We start from the raw sequence: 21,006 nt of genomic DNA on the forward strand, positions 1-21,006 counted from the left end.
CGGCAATAAAGGGTGTATTCGATAAAATGGCACATCGAAAATCTTCTGTAACTTTTGAACCGTATGAGTAGAAAACCTGAAAATTTGAGTAAATTTTATTCATAGTATATTGTTTACATCTGTCAAGTTTCATAGTTATTCATACAGTAGTTCCAGTCTTGTAATCGAAACAAGAAATTGTCCGCGAACAAATTTAGTGCACTCACAATCAAAATCCAGAGGCATCCCACCGATGGATCGCTAAAAAGCTTGGAATTGAAAATACAACTGTGTCTCGTGTCATAAGAACCTTCAAAGAATGGAGTCCAATGGAAAGTAAAATGGCCAGGAAAGTGGTGCAACAGTTCAAGAACCGTCCAAACATGTTAATTCGAGGTGTCGCTAAAAAGTCCAAGGTGTCAGTCGGTTTTGTGCCGAAAACCATGAAGCTTGCTGAGTTAAATGTTTACAAGCTGCAAAAAGTCCCAAACCGGAGTGAAAAGCAAAACATCACTGCGAAAACACGCGCCCGGAAACTTTACACGAAGTTGCTCACCAAATCGTGTTGCATCGTGATGGATGACGAAACTTCCGTCAACTTCCGGGGCAAGAATATTTCGTTGCCAAGTCTAAGTTCGATGTTCCGGAGGATGTTCGAAAGAAGAAATTGTCGGAATTTGCAAAGAAGTTCCTGATCCTGCAGGCAATTTGAGGATAAGGTGAAATAAGCGCTCCCTTAATCACTCCCGGAACAATCAACGGTGCGATTTAAACGGAAGAGTGCCTTCTATTGCCATTCATAAGGAAGCACAAAGTTTCAACCCTGTTTTGGCCTGATCTAGCACCCTGCCACTACGCTCGAAACGTGTTGGAGTGGTACCGAGCCAACGGAGTCAATTTTGTGCCAACATATAAGAACCCACCAAATTCACCGGAACGTCACCCAATTGAAAATTTTTCGGCAATTATGAAGACGGAACTTCGCAAACATTTAAAACAGTGTTGGAGTTGATGAAAATTGAGGTTAAATCAACAAAAACACCGGGAAAATTTGTTTGTACAAAATTTGATGGTTGGAGTGAAAAGAAAGGTGCGGGCATTCGGGATGGGAGACAAAATTAATTAAAACAAATTTTGTAAATCATTACTTATTAGTAGTTTTTCATTCCCTGAAAATTTCAAGAAAATCCGATAATCGATTTAATTCTGGTGAGTAAATATGTGTGTGTCATTTTTATCGAATACACCCTTTGGAAAAAAAGCCGGGGTTTATTTCCAGTCTACTTTGGTAAAAAATGAGCATTAGCATTTGTGAAATTGACAAATTGGGTACTCTAAATTTGGCAAAAAATAGTAAAACATAAAATATGGTAAAAAATTAAATCCTTTTGAGACCCTTCACGGCTGAGCTTTTGAAAATTTTTTCGGATAAATTATTCTTTTACCAAAATCTTAACGTTTTGGACGATGGATAAAAACCTCTTTTTTCAAACAATGTGGCAAACGAATTCTGATAGGACAATACAGGACAACTGGATTCTTTTTGGTGTTCTTCGCAGATTTTCCTTTCATTCTTGCTAAATCAATTCAAACAGCCCCGATGGCAATTTTCAAACCAATTGTAAGCTTTAAAATCAACCAATCAGTGACTGGCTCAAAAACGTGTAGTCTCATCTGGCCTTAGGTTGTTCGGTCATAACCCAAACACTGGTAGAGATACCACCCTGAAATTTCAACCAGTTAAAGATAAGACAATTGATAAATTATGTATTTTCTAGCAGAACATGTTCATCAGTCGTTAGTTCATTTTTTTATTAAAGAAGGTTTTCAGTTGTTGATCAGCCGTATTCCTAAAAGATCCCAATCCAAATGGCAAGTACTTAAGAGCCCAGTTGAACATTACTGTTTTTTGGTCCCGAACCACTTCTAAATGGAAATCCAAAACCTAAAATGGAGTTGTCACATACTTATAAAAAAAAAAACCACAAGGAACGGCCCTATGGGGTTGTACACCATGGTGACGTAGGACTACGTGGTCTTATATAATAAATCTTATTTGTTAATTGGAGCGGTAGTTGTATTTTGTGTTGGAATAGGAATTTGAGCGGGGTTCTCTCTGTTTATACTCTTTTGTATGACGCGCTTGACATAGATGGCCCACAGCGACTCACGAAGAGCTACTGATTCCAATTTGAAATCTGTATTTCAACTTGGAGCCTCCCTTAGCTCAGTCGGTAAAGGCGCAGCTACAAAGCAAGACCATGCTGGAGGTGGCTGGGTTCAATGCCCGGTCCGGTCTAGGAGTTTTTCGGGTTGGAAAATTTCTCGACTTCCCTGGGCATAGAAGTATGATTGGACTTGCCACACAATTATACCAATGCAAAAATGGTACAAGCATCGAAAGCTCTCAATTAATAACTGTGGAAGTGCATCTAGAACACTAAGTTGAGAGCACGCAATAAGCTAATATGCGATATGCAACAAGCTTGAAATGCGAAGAAGAAGAAGAATTTCAACTTTGAAGTCTGTGTTAGGGAAATCGCTTTTCGCAAGCAATCAGTGATAATTTTAATTATCATAGCAACAGTTGCACATCCGTGCAATTTTCACAAATAACATGTTGAAAAATGATAAAGTCTTAAATTTAACAGATGCGTAGAAATATTTATCATCAATTGGTGTTAAAATTATTGAAATTGGTTCAGGGGCAGCAGAGTTATTAACGTTCAAAATCTTTCATAATTTTGTTACATGTTCCATTTTCGGTTTTCACAAAGTGTACCTCCATATAGAAATCAGAGACGTAGTCCTACGTCAAAAGATGAATACATTTTGAACAATAATTATGAAACTGCTGTTCTAGTTCGATATCCAGACGACTTTGCCAGAGTAGTTAAATAATTTGTTTTTATTTTCCCCTATAGTAATAGTTGATCCTCAACTCAAAATGATGGAGAATTTTGGCAAAAAATAAAAAGAAGACAATTAAAAAAAACTGATATAAACACAACAGCAACTACCTTTTGATCCTAATTGCAGAACGTTGAAATTTCAATGTACAAGTAGAAAATAATCAAACTTTAGCCATTGTAATGATGTGACATAGACGTGGTACCATTTGTTGGAGGGATCCACTTTTTTTCCAATTCTGTCCTCGTCAACATCATTATGCGTAAAAACGGTAAACTCGCTCTAGCCTATAATCAACCTAAATCTAACTAATACTAGAAAAATAAACAGGAAATTGAACGTGCAAATACCTGAAGGTAAACCACCTGTCTTCTGAGATCCGCCAGCTCCTGCCGCTGGTCCTCGAGCAGTGCCAGGGCCACGACGCCGGACTCCTTGATCAGGGTGTTCTCCTGTTGCTTACTGTCGACGACACTAGTGGCTATGGCACCCGTCTCTCCTGTGGCCCCCGTCGTAGTTGAACTCGTCGTTGTTGGGGTTGTTGTAGTAGCAGTAGTGAAGAATTGCCCATTATTATTCTCAAATGGGTTGAGAGTATCGGTCTAAAGGGGCAAACGAGCAAACGAGGCAGAGTTAGGTGTAAAATTCTCGCATAAATTCTCGCTACAACATTAAGAAATTATGTTACAACAATAAATCGTTTCGAAAACCTACCATCATCAAATTTTCTTCATCCTATTGAATTTCAGATTCGGAAAATTGATTTCGTTTGTGTGCAGACAGAAAACGGGCAACGCGTAATGGATTATACACACACAACATACGGAACGGGAACGAAGAACGGAAGAACGGGAAGTAAAGGATGAAGAAAATATGAAAATAAATCGAAGAAAAAGAAAAATTATATAACGTAACTAACTAGGTACAACTCATGTCATAACAACCTATAAAAAGAAATGAACAAGTAGAAAAAAAGTATTATTAACACACGTTGAGAAATCATCACCATGCAGCTTTCTTTGTTATCAACATCGATCGAAGAACGGTGCAATCTACTCAACACTACACTGTGCACAATTAGAGGCATCACATGGTGAAACGACAACGCCAACCACCTCATAACTTACCTCCTGTAGAATCCGACGGAGCCGGACCAGTTGCTTCTTAAAGTGTACCACATCCTGGATCATGGAGTTGCGCAGCGACTTGTCCAGTAGGGTGAGATCCTCGGCCGAGTTGGTGGCCGTCGAAGCAGAGTCCGTATTGTTAAATATGTTGTTGTTGTTGAACTGGTTCAGGGTGGCCGTTTTGTACGATGCGGATAGGGCCGATCGCCGCGGCAGGCTGTCCATCGAGCGGGGACTGTCCGAACCACCGGTGCCACAGTTGGTAGGAGTGGCATTGTTTTGCAGGCGCCGCGTCAGCAGTCGGGTTGCCCGGGCCGGTAGCAGAGATCTGCAAGGGGAGGAACGAAGACGTTGGTCATGAGATTTAGATAGAGCTTTGAGTAATTGTATGCATTTTTTTCAAAGGCTTAGTATCTTATTATCTGGGAGTTTAAAACTGATTTGAACATATTTTGAAATTTATTTTTAAATCTTAGTTGACACCAATCAGTGCTGCTAAATTGTTGCTATTAAGTTTTCCGTTGGTAAAGTGGTGGCTCAATCGCCACTCCTAGAAGGATACCGCTCGGCAGATTGCAGCTTTACCACTATCAATCTATATGATCGGGTTAAAATAGTGTATCTCCATCTTTCGTTGATTACGACTCACTTCGCGGAATTTTACTTAAGTCCACAATCCGTGAATCATATTTTACTCACTCTTTAAACGATGATACATGCGTCGAGGACCATCAGTTTTCTAGAGAAAACAACTGGAACTGAAGAGATCTGCCTCCTCAGAGAGGGGAACAGACTTCTTGGGACCCTGGCCCATCAGAAACTCCCCCCAGTGGAACGGAGCCAGGAGATGGTCTCTCCACTTTGCGTCGATTTCTCTGTAGCGCGGCGTTTCAAAGCCGGAGACAACTCTCCGGAAATGCGCGCTTACGTCGCCAAAATCCTAGGGACTAAGTATCACGACTACCATCACCGATACACGGACGGCTCTAAAGCTAGAGAAAAAGTCGGATTTGGAATCTCAGACCCTACTGAGAGCCATTTTTTTCGACTCCCTGACCAATGCTCCGTTTTCCCCGCGGAAAGTGCGGCCATTATCCACGCTGTTACTATAAACGCCAACAAACCCATTTGCATCTTATCAGACTCGGCCAGTTCCCTTTCTGCCCTAGAATCCAGGCGATCCAAGAACTATCACCACCCAATACAATTTTCCTCTGGGTATCGGGTCACTGCGACATTAGAGGTAATTGTGAAGCAGATCATCTGGCAGCTACCAGCCGGTTCCTGGTCCCGACAATAAGCGATGGGTCAGGTTCATTTTATGCAACGCTTGGAACCTTGAGTGGGCTTCCACAAAGCAATATTTTACTCTGAAGGTGAAAGGAGAGACTTCCAAATGGCAGGACAACCCAAGTCGACAAGACCAGATTATCTTGTCTCGTCTCCGTTCCGGGCACACACGTGCAACTCACAACATGGGCTGCTCCTCCAATTTCCGGAAAACTTGTGACACTTGCAACCTTACCATGACAGTGGAACACATTTTGGTAGATTTCCCAGTGTTCAGCAATATAAGAAGTCTCTACGGTGTACCGAATAGCATAAGGAACACCCTATCGAATGACCCATCAACGGAAGTAGCAGTCATCTGCTTTATTAAAGACACCAATCTTTATGAAAGTATTTAAGCCCAAGGACTGACATGACCACCAACAACCCGCTATCGACACTGACTACCGACTACGACAAATTACTTATACCTAAACTACGCCAGCAACTGTGATACTCAACTATTATATGTGTACTATTGTTTGAACCTTAACTCCGAACTCTGAAAAAAAACTCTGTATTAGGGAAACCTCCTTCCGAGGCCCACTTTCTAGTCGGGGACCCCCTTATGGGGCCCCAAATACCCAACTCTGTTATTTGGGGCACCCCCTACGGGGGTTTGCCACAGATGAACCAGCCGATGGCTGAAAGTCTCTTTAATAAAGAAAGATAAAGATAAAGACGATGACACATAGTTATGAATATACGGCTGAAGATTCCAATAATAAAAATCATAGAACAACGTATTTTAAGATCATGCTTTGAAATGAAGATTTTAGTTTTGAGTTATCAGGCAATTCTCAAATTCAATTGAAAATTACGGACAAAATTGAAACACCAACGATCTACTATCAAAAGGATCACATTCAAATGGATGTTTTCAGTCTGCCCTTGCATTTGATCTATACGGCCGTTGAGCCTCACTCAAATTGGAGTACCGTTTACTCAAATTCGTAAAAACCACGGTCACCTCATGGACTTTTCTCCTCGATTTTTTTTCCATATTCGAGCAGTTTTTCCTCATATCAAGAAAACTTTACTCAGTCTATGAGTGACCGGTGTTTTGGCGAATTTGAATAAACGGAACTCAAAGTTGAGTGTGATTATACGACCATTAATAAATCAATCTGTATGGAATACCAGCATGGTTGATTTCCGCAACAGATGTCGTTCGTAAAAAAGATCCAGCATTTTTTGTACTATATGCAGAGCCCAGATTTTTTTGTTTATATGAAATCAGAACTTGCCTACCAAATATTTTTTGAAAAATATGTTTAGATCCCCAGCAAAGTTGATCAGATGGACAAGACAAGACCTGTTTTGCCAGGACCTCAACCGCTTCCTCGTTTGGCGATGCATCTCCAGTCACTACACCAGCGTACGTACTGGCCCTGGTTCCGTTCCGTTTGGTTTAATCTTCCTTTTATTGCTGTACTAGCTGATTCCGTTCCTTCCGTTTGGGGCAGAAGTTCATACGATGCCCCTCCATCTTACAAAGGTAGCACAAGTTTTTGTTCCCTTGGTAGAATATGCTCCCTTTCAATTGAGGAATTGCAGCGAGTTGGGAATTTCCTTTTATACGTCCATGTCCATTCCCCGTACACCTGTCTGCATATCGAGGCCCAAGGCAATTGGAAATTTCTCCCATACTACACGCTTTACATCACCGTATTTCCCTAGCACCAATGTTAGGCCGCAATTCAGGACTTCTGGTGGTAGGTCGTAAACTCTCACGTACTTAACGGTGCTCCCCGCAGGCAACATGCGTACTTTGACAGATTTTCCATCGGCATTATGGACAATTAATTATTCATGGTTGTTTAGGAAACAATACTGCATCGAATCTTCTGATTTGGACTTGATGAACATAAATTTGTGCTCCTCAATACGTCACAATCTCTTCCATTGATGTGCGAAGTTGAATCTTATCGTCAGTTTTATTTTCACTGACATCTCCACTAGTTGTTTGCTTCCAACGGGGAAACGGTAAAAGCAAACGAACGTCAAACAATGAGCAAGCACCGCAACAATGAGTTGCTATCAAAAAACAGACCCACACCGAAAACTGTTTAAACGTTAACTCATTCTTATACTGATATTTTGATTAATCCTAGTCCAAAATTGAAGCTTTGATCTTAATCCAATGCATGTAATTTAATGAATTTTGCCTCGTTGAATCCAAACATGTACTCAAAATTTACAGCTTTTGAGAAAAACGGATTTATATTCACAAATGTTCGTACTTTAATGGTTCTTTCAAGTTGCATTTCGGCTCTGTCCGTTGAAAGCTAGACTGGGATTTCATAGAATGGACCTTGTTGAATCTATACATGATGGAAGATTTTGTTAGCACACACAATTGGGGACTTAGATACATCATCTGAAACAGCATCGGTTTCTGAGCACAAGAATATTTTTGACGTAGGACTACGTCTGTGATTTTTATATGGGGGTACACTTTGTGAAAATTGAAAATGGAACACGTAACAAAATTATGAAAGATTTTTAACGTTTATAACTCAGTTGCCCCTGGACCAATTTTTATAATTTTATCACCAATCGATCAGAAATATTTCAACGCATCTATTAAATTTAAGACTTTATCATTTTTCACTATTAAAAATTTCACTAATGTGCTATGTTTGTTGCAATGATAATTAAAATTATCACCGTTTGCCTGCGAAAAGCGATTTCCCTAACACAGATTTCAAAGTTGAATTCCATCCGGTCTTACCAAACGGTGTTCATTCAATCACCGCGTGGTGAGTGGTGGTGTTCTCCAATACACAACGAATAGCTCCCCACAAGCAGCTAGCTATCAAGGCTGCCTTCAACCGCTGATCGCTGTTTCAGTTCCAATCACCGTGTGTGGTGGTGTCCGGTCGTCGGCATCAGCAGCACTAGCAGTGCTTGCGAAGCGCGGCGTTGAACATTGTTCTCCAGTACACAACGAAAGGCTGTCTGCAAGCAGCGAGCTGCTGCCCACATGAGTATCCATAGAAGGAGGAAGCAACCGCACCGCTATTGATCGGAATCAGTAGCTCTTCGTGAGTTCCTGGGGGCCATCTATGTCAAACGCGTCGTACTAAAGAGTATAAACAGAAACAACCCCGCTCAAATTCCTATTACTACAAAAAACGCAAGCTCCTGATGCAGTTAACAAATTAGATTTATTATATAAGACCTCGTAGTTCTACGTCACCATTGCATACAACCCAATGATTTTGCAGAACATTAGCTGATGCTTCATGTAAATACTATGAACAAACCTAACTTCCGTTAAATATTAATAGTGAACTACATTTTAATGCAAGCACAAGTAAGTGGGTCACTACACGTAGATTGAGGAACCCTGAGTACATAAATGTATTCCAATATTGGGGAGAAATCTGCCTGGCTGTTTTAAATTCCTACTGAACTACAATTTTTAAGTGAAATTACCGTGAATGATGCCAGTGTAGGAATTTTTGGGGGTTTTCATCGCACTATCAATTGAAACGAGGTAAATCTCCAACCTACTTTTTGAATGTTCCTTAACCCTCTACTGTTTGTTTAAATCTTGCATGCTTTCTTTCGAAAGGTTTTTTAAATGCATTCAAATTTTTATTTTTTTTCCACAACAATTGCACTAATTTTAACCAAACTTGGCCAATTGAAACTAAAGTTCACGAGCAAATTCTGGCCCATATATCAGAAAAATCAGGTCAGCTTGATAAAAATTTCTGTTTTTAAATTAAAAACATTTTTTTACTGAAAATCATAGAACTTATTTGTTCAACATATTTTTCCCCGAATTATTCCAAAACAAGTACTGAGTCTTGCCAATCATTGGCACAACATTTGTAACAAAAATCGATTTCTTTGTAACAGCTGTTGCGAACGCCCCTCGTCTGTGAGCCTACCTCCAAATCAACACTTCGGTACCAACTGAACAAGCGAAAGCTGACAAAACGAGATCATGGAGAAGAACAAAGAGTGCTTATAACAAAGCTGAATTGGTGTGACACGATGTCGAAAAAGATTATCTAAATTTATTTGCCTAATTTTCGCGTATATATTTACATTTAAACCTAAATTTGTTTGCATTTAAACCTAAATTTGTTATTCTACACATGCAGTGAGTTGAACAAATAACAGTTTTGTTTATTGAAGTGCTAATTAAAATGAAATTTATTATCCTAGAAATTGTTTTAGGTTAAATTGATTTGCACTCTGCCTTGAGTCGCCTCTAGACAGAAAAGAAAACTAAAGTTATTCTGCACAAACCGGTAAATTTGTTAACTAAAAGTTTAATTTGAATATTTCCTAAATTTGATTAATTGTATTCAGGATTCCCTAAGCCTAGCGTTACATAGATCCCATTCCGGGTTAAACAATGAAAGAAGATTACAAAACGTAAGTTATAAGATCATAGTAAACATTGTATTCTAAAACGCATATTTTTTTTAGGAAACTTTAACGCAACACATAATAAATACGTTTAAAATTTCGGAGCTGACTTCTCTATTAGTTGCATAAGCAACAACAGCTTTTTAAATTTACCCCGCCAAAAAGTGGGCTTGGGCAGTAGAGGGTTAAAGTTGCTCTATTTGGTACTCTTTAACACTTTAATCATTCATATATACTCACAAAGCATTCGCTAACCTTGAGTAGTTCAGCAATCGCAACAAATACTGGACACAATGCATGAGTGATAGATAACCCCACTGATTTATCGCAGTTCGTCTACACATGAAGACACATTCACTTTCTCAGCTCCGCAGGATTTATTGGACAAGCTGTAAGCCATCACAATTTACGGTATAGCCTGAACCACTTGTCGCTTGTCTGCGTATCTGTACCTCGAGTTTGGTTGGGTCCAAATCAGCGTTTATCGCTCGCATCACTCGCACTGCGCATAAAAGCATAACTGTCCCATATGAATAGGAAATCAAGCAGAGATCGGACAGTCATGCTTTTATGGGTAGCGCAGCAATATCTAAGAAGTAAATCATCCAATCTTGACGCGGTGCTTAACCTTTGAAGCTGCCATGCGAAAACCGCAACTTTTCGATGCGTAACAAGGTTCCATCACAAAATAGTCTCTATCCATTCCATGTTGCTGCTCGATATTCTCAACCGCAATAAAAAAACAATAACATTTCAGCACACTAAAGCAAGGTGACAGAAACCAAAATAATGGGCCATCGGCGACTAAAAATCAATATTTAATACACACTCGCTTTCGCTCTACTAGCTGATGTATAGAATAGTTTTTTTTGAGGACAAACCTCGTCGTGGTTGTCGTCGTTGCTGGTGTCGATGCCAACGTTGCGGATGTTGTGGTGGCCAACGGTGACGATGATGTTATTGTTCTCGAAGGACTTTTGGAAATCGTCGCATTGGTCGTTTGGCGCGTTGAAGGACTCGCCGCCCCGGAGCTTTGACTTCGAACCCGATTGGAACTGGGACTGGCACAGCAGCTGGTGATGGTGATCCGAGGGCTGCTGGTGCCACTTCCGGGTATCGTGAGGTATGCTATTCTTTGATTGCCGAATGCTGCAGGATGATGCTGTTGATAATGGCGCGGAAGCTGTGGTGAGTTCGATCGCGAACGACCGGTTTGGACGAACACATTTTCCGACGTTTGTAGATCCGTTTTGACGCGACGTGCTCCGATGGGTGAGTGTGGTTGCATGTTTCGCTAATTGAATTATAATGGCCCCGGACGATTGTTGCCCGATATCACCGGTACGGCATTGTGGCACACTTTTTGCTATCGATTTATGCGTAACTGATTTCGGGAGCAGATTTGCGAACTACTGATAAAAAGGCGTTTCGCTAATCGATAGGGCTTCGTTCACAGTTCAAATCACAAACAGTTAATCAGTTCTAAGCTTAGGCACATTTCAGCGATGTACGAATATTGGAATAGAAAACGTCGGTAAAATTTGCAATACCACTAACTACTGTATAAGAATGAAAAAACTAGTTGCGGAAGCTGATTGTTCAAAATACGATATCAACAGGATGAAATTTTCCTCGCTACTGACGGCTGTGGTAGGAAAAGTGTCCCCACACTCGGTTCTCGCGCACTGATTGGCACAGCGAGAATAGTTCTCCAACGTTGGAGAGCCTAACGAGACATAATGCCCTCTGAGCAACGACGAGGGAGAGTCCTTTTCCGGTTGTTGTGTAGCGTCACGTAGTACATATGTCATAATGTGGATTATGATGGAACCACGTTCCAGTAATAATTTGTATGTAAACAATTCCTTGCTTTCGATGGGAAAACTATTCGGCACTGGTGTAATAGTACTGCTCCCTGGAGACGAATAGAGAGAATGAAGGATAGGACTTGCGCAGTGAATGCTATGCCTTCGATGCAGGAAGAGACCTGGAGAATTCTATTGTTGAAAGCATGGAGCACGGATTTCGTGGGAGCGCCGGCAAAACATAAAAGGTAGATATATCTAATGCACTTCTTCTTGCATGTAACGTCATCCTTACATTATGAGGAAGGCTGTCGTTCTTATATATGGTTGCACTGAGTTTATTGGTAGAGGAACAGGGAAAAGATTCTCTGAAATGATGTCACTCGCAGACACCTTTATTTATTGGACGAATAATAGGGTATCCATGAATTTTAACTTCCAGTCTTCTAAACTTAATTGACTCAAGCATATTCATTTTTCAAGTGCTTTAATTTTTACAGGGCTGTTGAATAAACTGTATGAAAATGAATAGTATTCCAATGGCTTACAGAATTTATTTGAAATATCTGGGATTTTTTTTATGTTCAAAAGAAAATAAAGTATTTGCAATCATTAAGACAACACTCCAGTTTGATTCATTACCCCAAAGCATAAGCAACTGTTCTTAAAATCGGTAAAGATTGATGAAGCTTTATAGGTCGCGCAAATGGTTTGAAGGTTATAACGAATTACTATTGGAGATTTTTGAAGTAAAAAGGGTTTTTGCAATATTTAAACGATGAAATGCTCTTTAACTGCGTAGTTATTTATATATCCTCACCTGCCCTTGTTTTTTTTGTCAGTGGAGCGGAGCGACGGGCAAGCGTCAAGAATAAGCTTCTCAAAGAAGCTTCAAAAGAAGATTCTAGAAGAAGCTTGTAAAGAAGGTTCTTAAGAAGATTTTAGAAGAAGCATGCTAAAACATGCTGCCAGAAGAAGCTTCTTAAGAAGATTCTACAAGAAGCTTCTTTTGGAAGCTCATTCACGCGCAGGACATAGTACTGAGTAGCTACACATTGAAGCATTTTTTTTTCCAAAATTTAAGAAGCATTTCATTGTTTTAATATTACGTATCCATAGCTGCAGATTTTAGAATCTTTGGTCAAATAGGGGAAAAGTCGGCTTCGGCAATACCTTAACCTATTATCGTCAAGGGGTCAAGTCCGAGAGCACTAAAATTTGGTCAATATATGCTCTGAAACACAATGTCAAAATTGAGCTCTCAAGGACGTTGCTTACCCCTTGACGATAATAGATCAAGGTATTGCCGAAGCCGACATTTCTCCTAGTTAAAATGCTGTAAAATTTTCATAGCAGGTTGCCATTACCAGAATAACCAAGCGTTTCAATAACTCAAATTCGGTCACTACAGACGTTATAAATCAGCGTTCGTCTGAATACTCGATGAAAGTAATCAAGGCCAAAATAGACTGGTTCAATTGGGCTGTAAATTAAACAAACAAAAACTTCACTTATTCATTCATTTCGTCAAACCCATTGACTCGCAGGCTTCATCATATAGCACAGCATGTGGCAAGCGATCTATCGAAGAAATTGCACCACAATCAATCACGACTTACCACCGTGCCGTGCCAAAAACTGTTCAACTGTCAAACAATTGACTAACCAATTACAATATCTTTCAAATGACTGTTTGCCGATAGAAGCACCCAGGGTGGCGTGGAAAATTCGCATAAATTATTACACTTTATCCATTCGTCATAGTCTCGGCGTTTGCTTACCACACCACTCTCTACTAGCTTCCAACTAGTCGTGCTCATCTCGGTGAGGCAGATGTTGATGATGATGATGATGATCATTCTCACCATCACCATCACCATCACCATCACCATCAACATCTGTGATGAGTCTAATTATTCTCTTCACAGCTGACATAAATTACGTTAGTATGTAATTTCACCCTTCACACAACGTCACGACACTCGTGATGTAGGATTTTTCAAACGGGTATACGACAAATACCTAACTGTACTTGTGGAGAATTAAATCGTGTGCCAACTGTGGGGACACGCGATCATTCTTCTAAATGTAAATTCACGATCACGGGCAAATGAACAATACCTGCTCATCACATACCGGCAAACCACCATAACCGACAGCTAAGTAGCAGCAGTAGCAGTAGAAGATCAGTGAACCGGCAGGCAGGTGGGTGGCTAGATGGTTGTTTACCTTTTTTTCCCATCGCTAGCGCCCGAGCCAGAGTGATGTGCCTAATTATGATTGTGCGCGCTTACCGTTCGCTTTTCGGTCGGAACGTATTCGGATATATCACACAGGGGGGGATGAACATGCAAATAGTGAAAGAGGTTTAGCCGCTCAAAACAGAAGTTCGAAGCAGAAAGCAGATGTGATGAGCGTGGAGTTGGAGAAAATTGTGGGCAAGATGAAGCATGATTTAGAAACATAGGGTTAGCATATGCCTTGACTTAAATTGATCGAGGCAGGTATAGTGAACTGTTTTTTTAGGAGCGCAACATTTGTGAATTTGAGCTACATGATTGGGATCTGAATTCATGACTTAGATCGCTGTCCCTAGATTATATAAATTTATGAAACCAGGAAATGAGCCAAATGACGAATCGGAAAGACCGTCTCTGATTTGCATGAAACTTCGCTTAATTGTTCGGTTTGGGCAATAATTCATATTTTGGATCACGCAAAATTTTTTAAATGAAGTCTTAGAAATTTTTCATCTCATCCGATTTTTAATTTTTTTTTTAATATTGTTTTTCTCGACTTTTTTTTTATTGGCCAAAAACGTAGTTTTTGAACTTTTTTTTTAAAATAGTTTTTTTCATGTAATTTATTCTCAGAAAACAATGTTTGAGGTATTTTAAACCATATTCTGTGCAAAAATACATGAAAACAAATCACGCGCAATTTCGGACTTTCGAATCGATGTTTTTTTTTAATAGAGTTAACGCACCAGTATTGGCCATGTTCCTATTTTGGTCACCTTTTGACGATATTTCATGAAACGAAAAAAAAAACACCGAGGCGTAAACCAACAAAATTTTTTTGTTATTATTCAATGTTTCTCAATAATTTCTATTTGTTTCAGTTCATAAACAAGTTTCAAATGAATACAGAAGCCCATTTAAATCAAATTAATAAAATTGTTTAAAACCTTTTTTTTATTGTTGTGTGGGTAGTGCACGTTTCAAACTGTCAGTCGACATCGTTGTTAGTCAAAAAGATTCTTCGTATGGAAAGTCTGCCTTCGATTGTTAATCTTAACAAGTAAGTTTTAGTTTTTTATGTCTATGTATAAAGTTTCTCAACTAGCAATCAATCTTAACTAGCATTTGAAATTTCAGTGTTGACGTGTGATAAGGCACAATTTGCATGAGGATTTGGTTCGGCTGAACCAACGAGAAGGTGAAGATGGGGATTCCAACTTGGATAGAAGCTGAATAAACTCACCAGCGTGAGGATCATTTAGAAATAAATAATGACAAGTTGTCAGAAGCGCATCTTCAAGAGGTTGCATAAATTTGGACGTGGCTTAGCATATCGGAAACTTAGATGTTGTGACCCGGAGAACCAGGTAGGTATTGATGTGGAAACTGAATGGTTCGAAACGGGCATTTTAGAATATTCTACCATTATAGGAACTCCTCCTCTGCCATTCCAAATGCTGTACCGTCTAAGGCTCCACCAAAATGCGTCAACACCAGCAGCTGCAGCAGAATCGCTACTTGCAGCAAGACAGTCGTCAAAATTACCACAAACAATAATGTAAAAATCTAAATAAACCATGGTAAGGTGCACAAGGAAAACAAGTGTTTCCACCCATTGACACATCAAATGCTTCAATGCAATAAGCTAATTGACTGATTAATAATTTAATAAACAAACAGTGGATTAGTTAGAAATTTCATTGATATCATACTTGAAACATATGGGTTTATTTTTAAATAATTACAGCTAATCTGACCTGGGGGTTTTAATAAATTTGATTTTGAAACAATAGAAATAACGTTTAAATACAACTCAAAACGATAATTACTTTAAATAATGCTTCAATTTGATTTAAGCAAACATTTTTTTTTCAAATGAATAAAAATCGATGTTCAATTCAATAAAGTTAGTAGTATTAATCCAACTCGTTTATGTTGTTGAATTAATCCATCAATTTTATTGATCCATATTCTTGTTTGTTGGTACAAATCATATTCATCGGTGTACATAAACATAATGACCACAAAATGCACAAATATTGAAATTTAAGGCCCAAACGCAATGTGGACGGAAGCGGAACGGAGAGGGAAAGTTTGACAGTTGTCCCAAAAGACATCGAAGACTAGTTTTCAATCCGACAAGTAGGCTTACTCAGATCGGGCTTTTCCGCTGCCGTTTCGCTTCCGCTCTCATTGCACTTGGGCCTTTAATCGCTTTTCTGATGTGTGGCCAAAATAGGAACCTATGGACGGAAAAGATCCGTCCTACAGCCATCGGTTCAATGATATGAGTAATTCGTACCCCTTAAAATAAATGCGAATATTAACAATAACAATTAAGAATAACAAGTAAGTGCGAGTATTACGAACGGAACACGCCATCAAAAAATGGAGAAACAGAAAATAACATCAGACAGAGAAAGTCGATCAAACGTAAAAAAAACTCATTCGTACACGATAAGAAAAAAAAAAAACTCAACGCCAGTTCACTTTTACCTACTTTTGACTAGTTTGTCTCCTTTTCTCCTTCTAATGTTGTAAAAAACGGAGGAGCAAAACCACCCCACAGGTTTGACCCGCTTTACCTACTTTTTGGTTCTTGAACCATAGTGCCGAGATGAGGGAAAAGAACTTACTTTTGGGTACTTTTTTTTTTACCGTATACGTTGGATTGGAGTTGCAAAACACATCGCGTTCGATCAAACTGACTGACTACCTGGTGGTGTCAAATCTGCCTAATGATCATTCTTGTATGAAATGGGTTTCAAACGTAAACAAACCCAGTAGGTTTCTTATGGCTTGTTTACGTTTGGAACCAGTTATGCGAGGTAGGCGACGATTGTTCGTATTTGACAGCAACCTCCCCCTTTGCTGACTACACGGAAGACAAAACATAGGTTTTGAACATTTTTCAAGATTACTACATGCTATTTCAAAACTACCAAAATTTGGGTAGAATCCACCCAGATCTGTCAAAACTGAACCTACCCAAAAATGGGTAAACTATGTTGCGAGTGAAAAGTTGAAAAATTAACAACGTTGATCGGATTCATGTCGATGTTGTTCATTTGTCAACTTGTAACTCCCAACACAGTTTACCCACAGGCTGTGTTCCAATGGGGAATTTTCACCTAAATTTGACAGATGTAAAAATTTCAAATGAACCTGTTTTTCCAGCAGACATATTTCTAATCGATGAGGAATCAATCTTGACAAACACCTTCTCATAAATCGGACGATCTACAACAAAGGTATTTTCGAACACTATAATTTATTTTCGAAGTGTAAAGTTTAAGTGAAAATTCATCAAATAGAACACCACCTTAAAATCTGTGATTCTCGGTAGGAAAAGTGAAAAATCGGTAGTTTTGAACCTTTCGTCTGTGAATCGGTAGGCATCTTAAAAATCGGTAGAACTACCGATAAATCTGTAGGTCTGGCCACCCTGCATTCAATATCCCTAATTAAATTCAATTTTCATATTTCAAAATTCAGTTCCTATCTCATTCAAAATTAGGTTCCAAACCATTACCATTAATTTTCAGGTACCTACTGAATAATAATGATTTACAGTAACCGGCGAGAAAATTCGCTATTTTAATGCATTTCATATAACAAACTGGTTTAAATTACTTATAAGAACGTCACATCATATTATTGCATTTTATTGTTGCAACATTATGACAGATGAACTGAATCTAATTTGAGTTTGTCCTTTATCTGTGTTCAAACAAAAATCGATCGAATAGCAAACGCTCTAATTCAATCAATTCACCATCAATTAAATTGTTTCACATTAACATATTTTTGTGAGTTTGAACTTGTCTATCCTCGTTTACAAAAGGCATAGGGCTGTATTTAAATTTTTAAACATTATGGTACCATTTTGATAAGTCTTTGTCCGGCTTTGTATCGCTGATGTATGGCATGAAAGTTGCAAATTGTATACTGACAAATCAATACGTTACAAGCCAATACGTTACTTTCGTGTAATCTCCATTTCACAAGTAACGACAGCAGTCCCAAAACAGCAGATGAAAGGAAAATTGAAGACAAAAGCAAAGTTCCAGTTGAGACGTAATAACTATGAATAATAAGAATAAATTATCGAAATGTCGATTTAAAGAATTCTGAACTAAATTGTGCTCCATCCAAATAGGTATTGTGCATCTGAACAACTCAGCCGAAGGTAGCAAGTCAGTTCGTACCACTGGTGAAGAAATTTTCAACTAAACTGGCCACCATACAATCTTCTTCTTCTTCCTCGCAATTTAAGCTTATTGCGTGCTCTCAACTTAGTGTTCTAGATGCACTTCCACAGTTATTAATTGAGAGCTTTCGATGTCTGTACCATTTTTGCTTTGGTATAATTGTGTGGCAAGTTCAATCATACTTCTATGCCCAGTGAAGTCGAGAAATTTTCCAACCCGAAAAATTCCTATACCGGACCGGGAATTGAACCCAGCCACCTCCAGCATGGTCTTGCTTTGTAGCTGTGCCTTTACCGACTGAGCTAAGGGAGGCCCCGGCCACCATAAAATAGGTCCTATAAATCTGATCAATTTTGTCAAAAACAGCAACCATCTATTTAGTCAAGCTTACAAGTTAAAGCAAGTAATTATATGTCAAATCGTATACTCGCCGGGCCTGGCGTGAGAATTTAGAACTGAGCAGTCCCCTATACAATAGGTCGTATTGACAAACAACCTTCTATCTAGTCGAAATGTCGACTTAAGCAAGCCATTAGTATCAAATGGCATTAGTGGTTAGTGATTTTTTTGAATTAGGTATGATAGGTCTTCTATCTGTATACTGTCAACTTTGACTATATGTTTTGCATTACTTCTGTGTGAAGTCAGCGATTTACATAGTTGAATATGCTAATTTCAAATAACAGACTAAAGTGTTAATTTTTATACGATAGATGAGGAGATGAGCGGTCTTCGACAAAGCTGTTCTGATTAACTCTTCGACTACCACACCTAAATCACACTTTTCACTATTTTTGTAATATCTTCGGTAAATTTTCATGTATTTTTGATGTTGTTATCTTGTTGGAAAGGGTATTAATTTTCCTTTTTGATGGTTTGATTGAGCATAGCACACAATGACGAGTTTGATAGTTAATAAATCTTTTGGTTTTTCAGTTTTTGTCGAGTCGGTAGACATGTCGTTTCAGCAAGTTGAAGTTGATCGGTTTGTCCTTTTATATTTTTTCCTGAAAGCCTATAAAAGTATTTAATAGAATGCACCATGTAAACATTTTTAATTGCCCTACAGAATGAATAATGACCTTCCGAAAATTTTGTTATAATTTGGTAATCCTGATTTTATGAAGCTATGACACAATCAGGGAGCGTGAATAACAAGCTAATGAAAAGATTAGGATGTGACCTATCCAACGGTATTATAACATTTGAAAACGGATAAATAGCGACTGAGATACATCATTTTGAAAAAAATGTCGACTCCATTTTCAGTGTGGTGCCCGAAGAGTTAATAAGTCCTATAAGATGGACAGCTCAGTTCAGAATTCACTCACTATGTGACGCAATTTGACATCTTATTGCTTGTTTTAACTTGACAGTAGATAGTTGAAGATGCTAATTTCTAATAACAGTGGTAATTTGAATTGATAGTTCCGTTAGGGTACGACAGTGTGAAAATTGTATATAGAGAGTAAAAAACTAGCAAGGACAATCTTTAGTTTGATTATCTCTCTTTAGGTCTTATTAATTATAGGTCTTATTAATCAGAACAGCTTTGTCGAAGACCGCTACCTTGTATCTATTTAGTCAAATTAGCAAAGTTAAAGCAATACTAGTGTGATGTACACCATCCAATAAGTCTCTTTCTCTTGAAAAACTTTTCCAAAAACAGAAACATCTAGTCAAGATGTCAAGTTAAACAAATAATTTATTAGTGACACCTGGAAGACGAATTCTTAACTCAACTGTTCACCTTCCAATATGCCTTATGCATCTGACCGCAACCTAGTGGTGTCATGGTAAATTTTAAACTTGTTACTCATTTCGAATTTTTGCGCCCTTGTAGGAAATAAAGATAATTTTTTTTTTCAATAACTGATTACCTAATGGTCACCAGTTATAACCAGCATGACATCACTGAACATTTAAGTTTTCTTTATTAGGGAGGCTTTCAGCCCGAGGCTGGTTCGCCTCCGCTGAACATTTAACTTAAAATCGTGAAAGTGGGGTTGCTCACTGAGTGAGTAAAATTTTCTTCAAAAATCTGCTCGAATATAGCGAAAATCGAGAAAACATTTGCCCAATCTACACGGCCGATAAAAGTAGCTCAAACCTGAGTCAAATTCAACTCACATTACATCGCGTAGCGCCATTGGGCCCTGTAGGGATACCCGTTAAACAAATTCAAAGTGAGCGCCGTTTAAATGCAATTCGGGGTTCTACTGTATTCAAGAAGTTTTTCCTAGAAACAGGGTTGCTTCCACTCACTTGCTATTAAAAACATATTTTTTGCAATCATGCAATCATTAGATGATATAATGATATGTTGTACTTGTAAGTATCGAGGTGTAAAGTATGTGTTTGACTCATAAAACCTGTAAATTTCGCTTTCAGAGCGTCACAATAAGCGATCTTATGATTCATGAGCGTTCACTCAGAGTGAGCGCTCACGAATCGTAAAATTGCTGATTGTGGCGCACTGAAAGCAATATTGACAGATTTTGTGTGTCAAACACATACCTCACAACCTTAACGGCGCCGGTGGTGTAGTGGTAAGCATGATTACCTCTCACCCCAGCAGGCCTGGGTTCAATCCCAGTCGGCGCCGCCGGGATGTTCTGAGGCATAACATCTCTGATCAGCCTTCCTTCGGGAAGTAAAGCCGTTGGTCCCCGGTTCATGAGTTGATGGGTCGATAGGTAGGGTCCAGGTGTGGGAGCTGCCTTCCTGGCACGTCGGTAGCATTGGTGCTCAGCACGGAAAACAAGATCGACGGAAAAAACAAACCAAAGGACATACCTCACAACCTCTTCTTGTAGCTTACAAGTTCTAATTATCACTATACCATCTCATGATTTCATAATTCTGAAAAACATGTTTTTATAGCAAGTGAGTGGAAGTAACCCTGTCTAGAAAATCAAGGAAAAATTTACTCATAGGTAACAATTTTTTTTGCAAATTTTGAGTCAAATTCGACTCAATGTTAACAGAATCTCGTTGGCCGAGTACTAGTGTTCTC

General features: G+C 38.9%; 1 protein-coding gene across 20 annotated transcripts in view; it reads right to left on the reverse strand.

The window, feature by feature from the left end:
- LOC135702051 (probable serine/threonine-protein kinase DDB_G0282963) overlaps nucleotides 1-21,006 on the reverse strand; it is a 244,593-nt gene that overhangs the window by 16,273 nt on the left and 207,314 nt on the right. For 13 of the 20 annotated variants that reach the window (XM_065223029.1, XM_065223028.1, XM_065223027.1 and 10 more), the window contains 3 exons: nucleotides 4,017-4,344; nucleotides 3,604-3,624; nucleotides 3,240-3,491 (listed from right to left, as the gene is read on the reverse strand). In XM_065223029.1, coding sequence (XP_065079101.1) covers nucleotides 3,240-3,491; nucleotides 3,604-3,624; nucleotides 4,017-4,344 — 601 coding nt within the window. The remainder of the gene's footprint in view (nucleotides 1-3,239; nucleotides 3,492-3,603; nucleotides 3,625-4,016; nucleotides 4,345-21,006) is intronic. The other 7 variants (XM_065223023.1, XM_065223022.1, XM_065223038.1 and 4 more) reach the window with 3 other exon arrangements.

Source organism: Ochlerotatus camptorhynchus, unplaced genomic scaffold (genome assembly GCF_037179485.1).
Source record: "Ochlerotatus camptorhynchus isolate MF236.1 unplaced genomic scaffold, CSIRO-AGI_Acam_v1.1 ptg000183l, whole genome shotgun sequence".
Taxonomy (NCBI): domain Eukaryota; kingdom Metazoa; phylum Arthropoda; class Insecta; order Diptera; family Culicidae; genus Ochlerotatus; species Ochlerotatus camptorhynchus.